Source organism: Mercenaria mercenaria, chromosome 5 (genome assembly GCF_021730395.1).
Source record: "Mercenaria mercenaria strain notata chromosome 5, MADL_Memer_1, whole genome shotgun sequence".
Taxonomy (NCBI): Eukaryota; Metazoa; Mollusca; class Bivalvia; order Venerida; family Veneridae; genus Mercenaria; species Mercenaria mercenaria.
In genome coordinates, this window is record NC_069365.1 from 71084789 (window position 1) to 71101789 (window position 17001).

The following is a 17001-nucleotide window of genomic DNA, read 5'->3' on the forward strand; positions in this document are numbered from 1 at the left end:
TAATCAGAAAAGAAATCCTATTAGAAACGCAATCATTGTCTTTCTTTCTTCAAAGAAAAGTAAATTGGTATTCATTTGCTAATATTAATCAAAACCACCAATTATGGATTTCTTACAAGCTGAAATATTGCTCGCTTCGTAAAGGTTATAGACCTTTAGCGGTATGCATTTTTTTTAAAGCGAGTCATTAGAACTTTTTTATCCATGTAACAATTGCAACATCGCTTTCGTGTACGCTGAAGCGGTATTAATGATCAAATAAGAATGGCACGCTGGTCTGAGTAAAGCCTTATCTTAGAGTAAACTATTTTTGAAATTCTTCGCTGTCTTCTCTCTCTCCCTTCCTCCCCCCTTCCTTCCACACATACACGCACGCACGCATGGGCCGATATCAGAACAATTACATGACAGTATTCCTAAAATTACGTACGTCGTGACCGTCCAAACGACTTTATATATAAAATGTAGTTTAAGTTATAGTCAAGCTCTATTTTGTGGAAAAGTAAATCTAGTTTATTAAATGCATTCGTGATATCAAAAAATCGATCTATTTTATGAGTCATGTTAAACATCCTTAATTAAATTTAGTGATGTTTCAATAGAATATCACGATATCAAAAATTATTTATGACACTTTGATTTCATAAAATAGAATAAAAATATTGTTAAATTGAATCATTAAATCTTAGAATAAAACTAATATAAGACATCAGATAATCTAATGATAGATATCTCGTTAAATGCATTTAAAAATAATGAATGATATCATAAAGCGTATTCATAAACGCATAAATTATTTCATGAAAAACATTACTGATATTACAAAAGAAGTAAGGATATCACGAAATAGTGAACGAATGACACGCCGTTAACCTACAGTATGTCATATCGTAAGCATTATGTATTTACGAAGAAAGTTATATGGTGGCCGATTTCTGCCATTTCGTTCTGTCGAGCTGGCGCGTTCGTTAAATTCTACTCAGACACAATAATAATTTTATCATTTTTTTCTGAATAATGACAAGAGTATGTGCTTATGTAATAAAATTATAACTGGTTTTGAATCGAGAAATATGTTGTGAAATAAATGAAATAAATTCTCTCTACCTACCTATATATATCATACAGTTATGTCGCAGTCTGTCTACCTTTCTGACACCCATTCTACAGCAAAAGTATTGGCACGGTTTTGACGGTGCAATTTGTTGTTCCCCAACAGGAATGCACCTTTAATCAAATAAATGTAAAAAAGATAATCCCTGTTTCAGAGTTCAATTATATAAAAACCCAGAGTCTGACTTTGAACATTGAAAATTTCTTTTACCCTTTTAGAGAAGAAAGCAAGGGTTAACCAGTTTAATTCTAAGTAAAGTAGCTTATAGTTCAAACATCTTTTTTATCCAATGACAAGCAAAGGATTTTCAAATATATAACCAATTTATTTTCATATTATTTCATAACTGAAAAAATGGTCCACTTAATCACGAAGTAGTACAAAAAAATAAGTATTCATTGTTCCGCCTACTACGGATTTCCCACATTCAAGGAGGCGGAGCAACTACCAAAACAGGGAATGCGTGTCTTTATAATGAATGGACCAAGTATATACATTTTTAATGCAAGCTGTACTTTCATAGTTCAAGTTTAACCTTTCTGCACCTTTCAGTCTTTGTATTATCTCCACATTTGACCGGGGAGTGGACAAATTGTTGGTATTTATTAAATTCCATGAGATGTAAATCGGAGGTCGTTTACATCTACTGGACTAAAAATAAACCAGAGTGCGCTGTTGATCAAAAGCAACAGACAGTGGTTATTACTTTGTCTCGTTTTATTATAAGTTATAGTTAATTAAATAGAACTGCTAGATTATTATGAGTTAAACCTGCATATTTAATCTATTTTCATTGAATAAGAATATAATATTGTGTTCTACAAACTACTCGGTAAGTGAGTCGTCTACTATGTATCCGCATGATTTTGTGTACAAAAGTTGGCCAGACCTCCCAGGGAAATTCAAATTCAAATCTTAAAACATTTTTCTCAAAGTCACCTTTACAAAATAAAACAGAAACAGATGTTTAAAAAGTCACTATGTACAAATGTGCAAATAAAAAACTCTTTAAGAGAAGGGTTCCGTGTGCGGTTTAGTTTACTTGAGACGGAGATGTCGCTGACTGATGAAAAAGGGGGCGTTTTAACTATAAGTTGGTTATAGATACACTTATTGACAGTCTAATGCATTAAGTTTTGCCTTCACTATGCTGCGCTCCGTTTCGAAAAACTTAATTGCATTAGAAAGTCAATAAATGATCTATAACCTATACATGTGAGTTGTCCATGGTCATTCGGCAAAATTCATTACTTTCTTGGAAACTCGGGCACACCGTCCATCCTTTTTCTTGCAATAAGATATATAACTAGCCGAGATGAATTGTGCAGTCAAATATACATATTTCAATGGACACTTTTTTCATTTAACCCGTGAACTAAATTAAGTATTTCAAGCGAAAGATGCTATAAATCAGACAGTCTTGATTATAACAGTATTGGTCTTGTGCAAACAAATTTTATTCAATGCAGCCCCGATCTACGATTTTGTGTACCAAACTAAACCCTTACAAAAACTGAAATCTGCTGCAGATTTCCCGTAGAATTGTAAAACAGAAAGGAGAAAGATGAAAAAACAACAATGTACGTCAGATTTAATTCTGATAAATGCATTTTATGTGTCTTGCTTATTTCTTTTTAATACAAAACAGACTTGGTATCAGTTAACTTCATATTTGACACTGAGAAAAATTACTTTTGAATTCATATCTTCCGTAACTTAGTTTTAAAATGAGGGATATTGACCGAAGTATAACAAAATATTCCAAATTTTTCAACGCACGCACGCACGCACGGATGCACGCACTATATACGTTCCTATATATAATTGAAATTTATTTTTTATCTTGATTGCCTTTCTTTCTGAAGTTTTGGTCGAACGTTTAGTCACAGTACTGGTCAGGCGTCACAGTATCCTATTTATGTTATAAACTTAGGACAAGAAATGAAATCGTGATTTAATATTTTTTCTTTATGTTTAACTTTAAACTATATGTTCCTTTCCAACAAGGAAGTAGGATAAAGTTACAGAAAATATAAAACAAACAGTAGTTCTACAAGAACTCTATTTATTTGTGTGTTGCTTTTTTCCCACACGTGAATGCTCATTGTAAAGGAGCATAACGTTTGAGCATTGTAGCTGAAGACATTTAATATATTGAAGAAGTATTCAGAAAATATAAAACACGTATCTACAAAAATGGAATTCAAACGGTTGCGCTTCTTTCTTTTAGTTTGTTTAATCTTAACACCAACTGTTTCTGAACAAGTTTGTTCTAAATTTGCATATGAAGAACAACTCCTCGAGAAAATGGTTAGAGTGGAATTTAATGTAGGACAGATGGAAAAAGAAATAAAGAATACCAACAACCTCGTTCTGGAATCTTTGCAGCAACTGAAACAAACCCGGGAGAAAATGACCGAGGAATTCGAAGCGTTGAAACTTGAAGCCAAGAAAGTGTTAAATGATAATGAAGTGAAGGCATCGAAGACAATCAAAGATCTAAGAGCAGAAACGGCAAAGACACTTGAAGAATACGACAACAAAATAAAGGAGTTTGGAGGTATTTATTATTGCATGTAACGTTCATATCTACTTCGTTTGAAAACATTTTCTTCAGTTGTATCAGATCGAAGAAACGCGCAAGTCTTGATCATAATAAAATAGAAACTATTAAAAACTTTAAACAGTTACAAAGGTTTCTGCGCCGACCGTTGAGAGAACATGATTACGATCCAGATACAAATAGCAACATGATGTCCGCTTAATTACTGCTCGGATGAAGCAAGCTCAGCACAACTTTTATCATCATGTTTTAATGAACATGTAAATGAACATAAACAAGGTTTTCTTGTGATTTATCGTAAGATTTACGATGGTTCAGTATTTACATATTTAACACTCTCGCGGTTCAATTCTTGAATTCCACACCATGTTATATCAGACGATAAACAACATGAAGGCTTTGGTTATATGTTGAATAGAAACCGAATTACTTTAGCAATGCACCTAGAAAGAAAATATTTAAACATAGACTAACTTCTAGTATATTTCAATTTTAAGATATTCTTTAGATTTCACATAAAGTATTTGGCATTCCCTTATTTCACACGTGGCAAATGTTTGAAATCCACGTAAAAGTCAAAGAGGGCAGTTGATGTCAAGTTCTAAATAGTTGTTTGAAACTAGGTGAAACAAATACATGCTTTGAATTCGATAACGTCAATTTTTCATTAACTTTTTTAGAGGCAGCTGTAGTACCAAATATTGCATTTGAAGCCAGAACCCCTTCCTCACTTGACCCAGACGAGAATGCAGTGATTGTGTTCACCAAGAACATTGTAAACACTTGAAACGCCTATGACAACACTACAGGGATATTTACAGCTCCTATAGATGGCACATATCTTTTTACAAGTCACCTGTGTCTACAGTCCGGAAAACAGATCACATTCGGAATCTATATAGGAGATACTGTATTTACTAAGAGTAGATACCACAGACCCGGAGAAAGCGATTTCAATTGTTTAAACATCGAAACAACGGCTGTCTTGAAAGCTAGTCAGACGGCTTCAGTAAAAAGCTGGAATACGGCCACGGGAGACATACTGCTTGAACAGGAAAACCACCGTTGGAACATGTTTTCTGGAACTTTGATACATAAGTAACTGTGCTATAGAAATGTGTGGGTCGTCATGTTTTCAAAATTAAGAATTTTTGCATACTCTCAGTTTCTGTTGTATTTTGCTGATTACGACATTGTAAAACTTAGTTTGTATTAGTTTTAAATTGATCAGTTACTTTTAATACAATAAGTTTTACTTATTTTTGATAAAAACACGATATGGTTGACGTCACATCAGCCTACCTGCAGCGAACAAGAATATAAATTTTCTGTTTCACGAAGATAGTCATGCATGTCCCAAATAAAATTAAAGATATAACTAACATACCTCATTTACAGTATAGGTCCTAGTTTTTGTTTGTTTGTTTTGGGTTAAACGCCGTTTTTCAACAGTATTTCAGTCATATAATGGCGGGCAGTTAACCTAACTAGTGTTCCTGGATTTTGTACCAGTACAAACCTGTTCTCTGCAAGTAACTGCCATTCCCCACATGAATCAGAGTTGGAGGACGAACGATCTTTTATCAAATCGTCACAGAGAACATACGCCCCGCCCGGGGATCGAACTCACGACCCGCGATCCATCTCCCTATTGAGTAGAGCGGGCGGGCTGTATCTTTCCTGGTAGTAAGTGAAATTATATAATATCATCTATAAAAGACATGCATCTATATGGCCCTATCGTCTACGTTTGTTGACAATTAATAAATAATTGATAAAAAGGCAAACACAACGCTGATAAATGTCATGTCAGATGTTTCTGCGGCATTTTTGTCTTCCTTTTACCTTTTTGTTTCATCTTTTGTAACACTTTTACATTAAACACGAATGCTTTTGATATTTAATGTATATGCAGTTAGTAGGTTACACTTGACACCTACGAGATAACAAAAAGGGCCTGCGTTTGTGGTGTTTGACCGAAGATGTTAGTTTTGAGGTTTCATGCCTAAAGGTAAAGACCATAATTATGGAAGTCAATGTCATCTATATTTAGGCCACTTTGTATGTCTTGCTTCAAGGTTTGTTGAGTATGAATATGAATAAATTGCGCCATTCATTAGAGCTGTAGGACTAAAATGCTGATTTGAAAGGTTTCAAGTTTAAAGTTGAAGGTCATATGAGGGTCAAGGTCATTTTTATATAGGTCAGGTTGTAGGTCTTGCCATACGGATTGTTGGATGTGAATATGAACTAATTGGGGTCATTAATTCATTAATGTGGGCGATAGGCAAAACAGTAAAATTTGATTAATCAAAGTGTTGTTTATAGAGGTTTTAACAAACAAGGGGCTGCTTTTTCAAAACACAAAATCATGCACCAGGTGTATGTCCCAAGATGTTTTTTTAGGTTTAAAGCTTAATGCTAATTATCACATGATTTGAAGGTCAATGTCTAATATGTTAGGTCAGTTTGTAGGTCTTGCCACAAAGTTTAATGAGCCGGGCCATTAATTTAAGCTGTAGGCGAAACGGTAAAATCTCGTACGCTATATACCCGGGACGTAAAAATATAACAGGAGAAGTTTTTGAGAGAAAAAGGTCCGCCACTTAAAGTAATATGTCACAAGAATGTTACAGTCTCTCATACTTCCCATGGCTATGCCATTGAAAATAAAGACAAGACTGTAATTTATATTTTCAGTAGTCATGTCAATATATCTTCGACTATTTGTCGAGCCATACAGAGGTAAGGCTGACACTTCGATAACAAGATGCAACATGATAACAATACCATGCGACAGCACGATAAGACGTTGCGACAGAGCACACCTCATGATACGACAGTACGATAACACGACGTAATAGCACGACAACACGATGCGTCAGCACAACATGAATATCGCATTATCTTATCGTATTGTCGTATTGTTGCATCGTATTGTCGTGTTGTCGTATCATATTATCGTGATGCCGTGATCAATATCGCACAACAGCATCGTCCTGTCGTATCGTCAAGGTCGATTGCACAACAGTATGACATTGATCATGTGTTATCCCGTGCCAGTTACACAGGCAAAACAGCATTTACAAAGAATGTTTGGTTTGCAGGCCAATAAATACAACGAATCTTTAAACATAACTTATACAGGCTACGTTTATACACTACGCTGTGCCCCGCCGACAGATATAACCAACAAAATGCAAATCTTTAGTAACGAGTTCCGAATACAAAATCCAAGATAGAGCTACTGTTATAACGACCCTTTTAATATATATCTCCACCTTTTTCTTTGTTGTTTTGTTATCGAACGAAATCTTCAATATTTATCGAAGTTATAATAGTACTAGTGAAGTTTTAGGTGCGCTATTTAAAGAACATCAATATTAAATCGCCCCTTTTGGATGTTCTCACATATTGAGGGTGCAATAGGTCAAGCATATCGAATGAAAGTATTCCGGCAACATTCAATACAAAAGGTACAATGCGGGTTTTTTCTGCCTGTTCATATTTACAAACAAGCCGTATTTTGACAGAATTAATATGGTATAATATTAAATAATCTATGCACACACTGTAAAGAATACGAGTCATTCAACCAGGTAATCTTTGACACAGAAATGAATTTGTATGTGGACTGCTGGTAGATTATTCTTTTCCCAAGAAAGGAAGAAAGGAAGCTGAGAAGCAGGTTTACAGTCTCCTGTTCAGTCTTATCACAAAAATAGGATACGTAAACTGAATTTACCCTTAAAGTAATAATATTCCCTGTCGGTAGCCCGTACGCGCTGCGTTGAGGGTTAATATCTAGTTTGAAGGTAAGGGGATGGGTGGGGAGGGTAAGCTGCTGCCTCCAGTTTGATCTCATATTTCTTCATTTGTTCAAGTCAAAATAACCAATGCCATATACATGTCGAAAAATATGTGTTCTTAGAGACAACGAGGACCCTAGAAAAGCAATTTCTTCACAAGATCCCGACGCAACTTGTACAAAAATATGACCTCACGTGAACGGATTGAAGAATCTGCCGTTTATCTCTACAATAGTAACAAAGAAAGCATATATCTATCTATCTGCCGTTGACGTCAAACCCCTTGCGGGAACGTAGACGTTTTGAGCGTCAAAATCGAAAAGAGAAAGAATATAGTGATACAAATTTAGAGTGGAAGAAACTAAAAATAACTTTGGTGATATAAAAAGGTTAAAACTTGAGTTTGCAGAATAACTAGGGCGAGACATGTTCAAGGCTGCAAACTGCAGCACAGAACTGCTGTAGGGTAGGGAGGTGGGCGACACTGTCGGTATGTTGGTTCGTTCCAATGGTACACTGTTCTCAGAAAATAAGAAAACCTGTTATAGGCAGTGGTTGCAGTAATTAACCTATAACTTTGGGAACGGCCATAGCGGACACAACGGGTCATTGGATTCAGGTAATCTACGATTGGGATAGCAACCAGATCATGATTGGTTGACCTGTTTATTTGATTGTCACATGATAAGTCATTTGAGATATCAACGCCTAAGTATTTAGATGAGCTGACCGATTCAAGTTGGACTCCATGTAGGTAATACTGGGTAGGGATAGAATGTTTCTTTCTAGTGGCGTGGATCATTTGACACTTGGAGGGGTTGAACTCCATATCCCACTCCAACTCCCACTTTTCTAGAAGTTTTAGGTCATTTTGGAGTGTGACAGATTGGTCTACAGATGACAGAGTTAGATATATTGCCTTGTCATCTGCAAACAGATGAACTAACGTTTTGTGGGAGGTCATTTATGTAAGCTAGGAAGAGCAGGGGACCAGGTACAGACCTCTGTGGTACACCTAATGATACTGAGATGGCATCAGAGGTAGTGTTATTTAGGACTACTGATTGGATCTTATTATTTAAGAAGCCTTTGACCCATCTTAGCGTGTTACCTCTGACTCCATATTCGTGCATTTTTAGAAGGACTTTCTCATGGCTAACCTTGTCGAAAGCCTTTCTTGTTTCTTATTGTAGACTGAAGTGACCAGATCATTTATTAACATAACTAACTGAGTAACGCATGATCTGTTTTCCCTAAATCCATGCTGTAGGTCATGCAGAATACCATGGTTGGTGAAGTGCTTAACAATAACTGAGGAAACAATGTGTTCAAGAACTTTGCATAGGACACATGTTAATGAAATTGGCCTATAATTTACTGGATTTGACCTATCACCTATCATCTCTTTTTTAAATTGGGGGCAACATATGCGGATTTCCACTGGGATGGAAAAGATCCTTCCTCCAGGGATTTCTGGAATATGACATCAAGGATGGGAATAGTTCTACGGAGAATGTTTTAAGTATTATAGGCTTGATTTTGTCAGGACCATTGGCCTTATGGGGGTACAGGATACTGAGAAGTTTCTCATCACCATTTATGGCTATCCTAATATCTGGCATAGTAGAGACTGATTTACCATCTGGAGTTAGTTTAATTTTGCTAAGCGAGGCGAGGGTTAGTGGTGATTTGGAGCTAAAAACAGACTGAAACTCTTTGTTCAGTACTGTTGCCTTAGCTTGATCATCCAGATGGAGTTTATTTTCATACTTAAGGGGAGGGCCATAGGAAGATTCCTGTCTCGAGTGTTTAATGAGCGAGTACACTTTCTTAGTATTTGGTTTATTTGGGAGTGAGGCATCAGTGTTGTTCAAGTTTAGGATGTGTTCAAGATACTGGCTATAAGCCTCTTTGGCCTTTTTCCGCGCTAGATGCTTTAAGTCTAGAAATTTCTTTCGATCAGAAGATGAGCTAGTTTCCTTAACCTTTTTAAAAGCTCTGTTCTTCCTTCTGATTAGTTTCTTAATGTCCTGATTGACCCATGGAAGGTGATCTCTTATAGTTGACTGTTTGGATGGAATCCATTTTTCTGTAAGGTAGTTTAGGGTATTTGAGAAATTTTCCCATAACTGTTCTGTTTTTGTGCGGAATATTTACCTTCATTGGTCATAACCTGGTTGTAGTCAATTATTGACTCTTTTATTTCTTGCCAGTTTTCTTTTATATACAAGGGAATTTTCGAGGCTTCTGGTAACATCCTTGCGGATGTATTGATTTCTGTTTCCACTACATTATAATCACTGATTCACTAGAGTTGGGTTTGTAGTAAGGAATAAGTCTAGAATATTATTTCCTCTAGTTGGTAAGTTGACCACTTGGGTTAGGTTTGAATCATTAAATGCTTGAGGGGCGGTAGAAGGTGGAGTGCTTACATTCAGGGGATGGACTGCTGATGTCCCAGTCCATTTTTGGGAGGTTAAGATTCCCCGGCCACCCAGACATTTGAAACTTTTTATTAACCTTTTCAAGGGAATTAGTAAATTCTGCGAAACTGTCAATGTCTAATTCATGTGGCTTGTAATAAGCACCTATAACTAGGGACTTATTACTTACCAGGTCTAACTTTACCCAAAGGTCCTCACACTCGGACTGAAGTTCGGGCATTTCTTGGGCTATGATACAGTTTTTAATTGCAATGTAGACCCCTCCGCCTGCCTGCTTGATTTTGTCACGACGGAAGATAGAGTAACCTAAGTCTGAGTCAAATACCTCACTAGTACGATGCTTAGGTTTAAGCCAGGACTCGGTACCTATCACAATATCGGGCTTTGTCGAATTTACTAAATTACTAAATTCAAGTTTTTTGTCCACAACTGACCTACAGTTAATTACTTGGACTTTAAATGACCTTCTTATATTGTTTTTCTTACCTTTTTAGGGCTTGGCTTTTATTTGTTGGGTAGGATGGTGACGCTTTGGAGTGGATTAGTGGGCCATCGACAAAGACATATAACTCCCGTTTGAGTTATCAAGGTTGGCGAAGGGATTCGATGTTTCGAGTCCAGACTGGGGACAGAACCATTTGAGACATTTATATTCTCACAAAGTGAGCACTTCCAGACTGCTACCCCAGCTGATGAGTCTCAAAGGATGTCGTAAAGGGAGTCGGAAACGTTTTGGCAATCTGCATGGAACCATACCTTACACATGTCACACTGGAGGCCTTTGCAACTCCAGGTAACAACTGGTAAAAGACAAGAGCTGTCACAGGAGACAGCGTGCTCGACTATTTCGATGCTGGATAGTGAAACTGGGCACATCTGAGGAAACTAGAGCTATCACTGGAGTGTTTAATGACTCCAATTGTGGATGAAGATATTGCACAATAGCCTGAGTCTATGTCAAAGATATCAACTTAAAGTAATAAGAGAGGTAAAGATAAAATGTATCAAAACACTATCTAAGTACATCCTAAGCAAAAAAGGGGCATAATTCATTAAATATTGGTGCCAGAGTTATGCACCTTGTGTCATATGGTGTGGGTGATGATGTTGAACAACTATTTTAAGTTTGAATCAAATCCATTCAGTAATAACAGAGACAGAGTGAAAGTGCATCAAAACTTTAACCTAAAATTCTAAGTAAAAAGGGGAAATAATTCATGAAAAATTGGTCCCAGAGTTATGCACCTTGTGTCATATGGTGTGGGTGATGGTGTTGAACAACTATTTTAAGTTTGAATCAAATCCATTCAGTAATAACAGAGACAGAGTGAAAGTGCATCAAAACTTTAACCTAAAATTCTAAGTAAAAAGGGGAAATAATTCATGAAAAATTGGTCCCAGAGTTATGCACCTTGTGTCATATGATAAGGGTAATGATGTTGAACAATTGTTTAAGTTTGAATCAGATCAATTCAGTAATAACAGAGATAGAGTGAAAGTGCATAAAACTTTAACCTGAAATTCTAAGTAAAAAGGGGAATAATTCATGAAAAATTGTGCCAGAGTTATGCATCTTGTGTCATATGATGCGGGTGATGATGCTGAACAACTGTTTTAAGTTTTAATCAAATCCATTTTGTAATAACAGAGGTAGAGTGAAAGTGCACCAAAACTTTAACCTGAAATTCTAAGTAAAAAGGGGGAATAATTCATGAAAAAATGGTGCCAGAGTTATGCAACTTGTGTCATATGATGTGGGTGATGATGTTGAACAACTATTTTAAGTTTGAATCAAATTATTATTATACCAAATTTACAAATCCATTCAGTAATAACAGAGATAGAGTGAAAGTGCATCAAAACTTTAACCTGAAAATCTATGTGATAAGGGGGGATAATTCATGAAATACTGGTGCCAGAGTTATGGCCCTTATGTCAGATGATGTGGATGATGATGAGGAATAAGTATTTCAAGTTTGAATCAAATGCATCAAGTAATTACAGAGATAAGTTGAAAAAAGAGAAAGTGCACCAAAACTTTAACCAAGGTGGGGACGCGGAAAGACGCCGACGCCAACGCAGACGCCGACACCGGGGCGAGTAGGACAGCTCTCCTTATAATTCGTATAGTCAAGCTAATAAAGGAGACAAAATCAAGGATTTGGAATTGTCGCTCAAAGAAGGTCGTGAAGAACATTTACCTAGAAATGAAAAGCTAACATGCAATGTTGAAGTTCTTAGTCAATGTTTTATTCAAGCAGAATACATCGAAGTTATCGGCATAAAGGTGTTATCTGATGATAAATTTACATCTGATAGCTACAAGAAGAATGAAGTAGAAATACTGGCTAATACTTCAGTATGTAGGCAATGAATTTCAAGATTTTATGTTTTCGACTTTGATCTTTATTAGACCTCAGACTTTCAAAAATTATAAAATAATGAATCTGTGTGGATTGACTGATATGTTTTTCGTATTACAGAACTAAATGTTTTAGTTGTCAGAGATAGTGAGTGCTATTCAAATTTCAACGAAAGAATACGACAGGTTCTTCTCTATGAGTTTGGAATATTTGATGCCATTTTGAAATCTTGACTTAAAGTAAAAAGAAACGCAGTTGATAAAATATTTAAAACAGTTTCAAAAGGAATATATCAAAAATTTAGGTATTATGTAGATATTTTTCTCTTAAGTACGACAAATATTTGAGAATTAGTGCCATATACGTGTAATGTATTGATTCAACATTACGACTAAGTGTCTTGAATCCATGATTGACATCACACAAAGTTTGTATATGAACAGTGAAATTTCGACTTAATTACTGGAAATTACGACTTACAAACTAAAATATTCAACTTGCTGAATACCATATATGGAGGTGAGTAGGTCCTGGCCAAGATTAGGTATCTTATATTAGGTATTATTAGCTCTTGAAAAGTCCTAGAGTACCTTATTAGATGTTATGTTTTTGACCATGTTTTCGACCCGGTTTCGCTCAATGACTGGGCAGTGTTCGAACTTAGAAAATTGGAACAATGAATTAATAAATTAACAGAACGAATCCATGATAGATTGGTGTCATAAGTCCTGGCCATCGACACTTGCGTACCATTCAGACCGGTAATATTATTCAAATAGATAGCAACTGCTTACTCATTTATTTTCTGTCTAAATAAATATTACCATTCAATAGTCAGTGTTACAAATTGATGTTATCATTCCCATCTTAGAATTAAGACATTAGCATAGATAAAGTTACTCTTGTGGAGTATTTTTAGACTGGCATCAGCCGTTATATTCCTTTAAAATAAATTTCTTTGCCATAAAATCCTTTTAATAGCACTTTTGTAAAAATTTACAATATCTCTTATCTCTAATCTTACTGTTGAGATGAGCCTAGGGAAAAAAGTCTTTTCATAGTTATGAAGAAATAAATAAATATTAGTTCAGATTACTTGATCTCAACAGACTTTGAAAGTCTTAATATTTTTCAATAAGGGAAGCACTTCCATCTTTTTTCCATATGTGTTATTCCTTAGCGTTTTTTGAATAAAAGGAATAACTAGGGAGATATATTTTTTGCAACACGATTTGTATATAAAAGAAAAAGATATTCCTATTTACTAATCAAGTGGTCTGTATTTTACATTGTACACATGTCAAAACACTTCTTCATTACGACACACGTGGAACGATTGGAAAGGAGTCTGGCTTTCGTTCTTGATAATGTATTGATCTAATCCAGATCAAACTTCGCGGTGTTTTGCACCAAAAAGAACATGAATAACAAGTTGAACAAAAGTTGAAGCTGATGCATTTGTTTGGAAATTTGAAAAGAGTAAAGGATAGAAGATGATAACGGAACAAACAAAAAGCATATGGAGTAAGTAGTTTGTCAGATTTGTGTATAATAAAGTCCGTAAAGAAACTCGTTTTAGTTCTTTAGTGTAATCATTTAATATATCCCTTCTCTGGCACAGCAGAACATTTACTTTTAATTTCACATCTTTCGAAACAAGATGTTTAAGCAACAAATAATTTTATAATGGTAATATAAACATGAAATCAGTATTTTGATATTCTAGAAACTATTTTATCGTTAAACGCAAACTGTAACTGGTGATACTTTTCAACAAACATAACAAAATCCTTTTACTGAAACTATTATAATGTTACTGTACAGATAATGTGAAACAAACAGTTATTCTGACATTTCCATTTCATGCGTGTGACACAAATAGTACTGATTTTTACTTGTGGTGACCGGGAACAAAACGTTGTGTCATTAGCAATTTTATGATATTTAACAAATATTCAGGAAAATAAAGCATTGTCTCACGGTAAAATGTACGGTGCCCCTAAAGTGACATGTTACACACTTTTTTCCACTTAGGTAATGTGAGACTTTTTTTTATTTCGTTTATATATATATATATATATATATATATATATATATATATATATATATATATATATATATATATATATATATATATATATATATAGGGGCACCGTATGTTTGCTCTTAACACCAACAATTTCTGAACCAGTTGGAGGCCATTGACGGGAAAGGTATCGTCAAAAATTCATAACTCTACTTTACCTAAGTTTTGAATTATCTCCCTTTACTATACAAAGTAAGGCTTCTCCGGAGCATTACTTGAAAAGTAACAGAGAAGTATGATAAAGTTACAGAAAATATAAAAAAAACAGTAGTTCCACAAGAACTCTATTTTATTTGTGAACGCTCATTGTTAAGGAACGTAACGTTTAAGTATTGTAGCTGAAGACATTTTAAATATTGAAAAAGTATTCAGAAAACATGAAACACGCATTTGCGAAAATGGATTTCAAACGGCTGCGCTTCTTTCTTTTTGTTTGTTTATTCTTAACACCAACTGTTTCTGAACCAGTTTGTTCTAAATTTGCCTATGAAGAACAACTCCTCGAGAAAATGGTTAGAGTGGAATTTAATGTTGGGCAGATGGAAAAGGAAATAAAGAATACCAATAACCTCGTTCTGGAATCTTTGCAGCAACTGAAGCAAACCCGGATAGATAAAGGTTCACGCGCGGAACGTTGAGAGAACATGATTACGTCGATCAAGATACAAATAGCCACATGATGTCCGCTTCATTACTGCTTGGACGAATCAAGCACAGCATAACTTTTATTTATCATCATGTTTTAATGAACATGTAAATGAAAATAATCAAGGCTTTCTTGTGATTTATCGTAAGATTTACAATGGTTCAATATCTACTTGTAAATGCTTTGATATTTAACACCCTCGTGGTTCAATTCCTGAATTCCACACCATGGTATATCGGACGATATACAACGTGAATGCTTTGGTCATATGTTGAATAGAAACTGAATTACTTTAGAAATGCACATAAAAGGAAAGATGTAGACATAGACTAACTTCTAGTATACTTCAATTTTAAGATATTCTTTAGATTCCACATAAAGTATTTAAGTCAGACAGACCGTTGGTGTACATTTTCTATCAAATATCATCAATTACAGCAGAGGGTGGCAAATAAGAACATGGTATTCCCTTATTTCATACGGGGTAAATGTTTGAAATCCACGTAAATGTCAAAGAGGGCAGTTGATGTCAAGTTCTTAATAGTGGTTTGAAACTAGGTGAAACAAATATATGCCTTGAATTCGATAAAGTCAATTTTTTATTTTCTTTTTCTTTTTAAGAGGCAGCTGTGGTACCAAATATTCATTTAAAGCCAGAACCCCTTCCTCACTTGACCCAGACGACAATGCAGTGATTGTGTTCACCAAGAACACTGTAAACATTGGAAACGTCTATGACAACACTACAGGGATATTTACAGCTCCTATAGATGGAACATATCTTTTTACAAGTCATCTGTGTCTCCAGTCGGGAAAACATATTACATTCGGAATCTATATTGAAAATATTGTATATGCTATGAGCAGATACTGGGGAAATGGAGTAAAAGATTTCATTTGTTTTAACATCGAAACAACGGCTGTTTTGAAAGCTAGTCAGACGGCTTCAGTAAAAAGCTGGAATGCGGCCACAGGAGAAATACTGATTGAACAGGACACCGACCGATGGAACATGTTTTCTGGAACTTTGATACATAAGTAACTACAGTAATATGTGGATCGTCATGTGTTTGGAAATTCGGAATGTTTGCATACCCTAAATATATGTTGTATTTTGCTGCTTACGAAACTGCATACCTTAGTTTGTATCAGCGTTAAATTTATAAGTTAGTTCTAATATGTGTTTTACTTACTTTTGATAAAACACGGTACGGTTGACGTAACGTCGGACTACCTGCAAGGAACAAGAATTAGGTCTGTATTTCTCCTTTCTGTTTTACGACGATATTTTCAAAGAAAAGTTGTGCCTGTGAGACAAATAAAAGTAAAAATATAACTAACAATTTACAGCAGTCGGTGGTTATATTTTTAAGAGGTACAATTACTGATCGCCGTAGGTCGCTTTCGAAACGTTTATAGTATTCAACCAACACTAATTTTCTTTCGCTATGTCTAAATTTTTTGATAATATTTCGTATTAACCAAAAAATGTTGTATTCGAGGTCAATTGTTTATTTATTTATTTAATAATAATTTAATTTAATTTAATTAATAAATTAATTTTAATACATTTAATATTTGTACAATTCCTACGTAATTTCCATTGTTATGATTCCAGCAAATTAGGGGATCGAAGAAATATAGGAAAATGCTCAAAGAAAATGATTAATTAGACAGTTGATTTTAATGGGAACGGGTGTATGGTCTATACATTACGGATGCAGATAGCTTCCTTGCCTCATGTTATTTCCAGAAATCGCGTACTCGGGTAAAATGGAAACATCTTTAAAGCAAGACCCGTTGGGATCAACAAATATGTTAATATACTAAACATCTTTTCTTCGGTTTAAATTCATAAACTGGTACGTGTTTCTTTCATTTCTGCTTGCACTTTACAGCCTGCAACATCGAAAGTTAAACCTGTACCCATTTCAACATGGAAACGATACTTTCACTTTTTTTTCCTGTTTAATCTT

The 17001-nt window shown here is 35.0% G+C and overlaps 1 protein-coding gene across 1 annotated transcript; it reads left to right on the forward strand.

Annotated features, from left to right (window-relative positions):
* Positions 1–3209: 3209 nt before the first annotated feature.
* On the forward strand, positions 3210–4995 carry LOC128557125 (uncharacterized). Its single transcript, XM_053543880.1, has 2 exons — positions 3210–3674; positions 4358–4995. The coding sequence occupies exons 1-2, from the start codon at positions 3311–3313 to the stop codon at positions 4462–4464; spliced, it is 471 nt and encodes a 156-aa protein (XP_053399855.1). The 5' UTR covers positions 3210–3310; the 3' UTR covers positions 4465–4995.
* The last annotated feature ends 12006 nt before the right edge of the window (positions 4996–17001 follow it).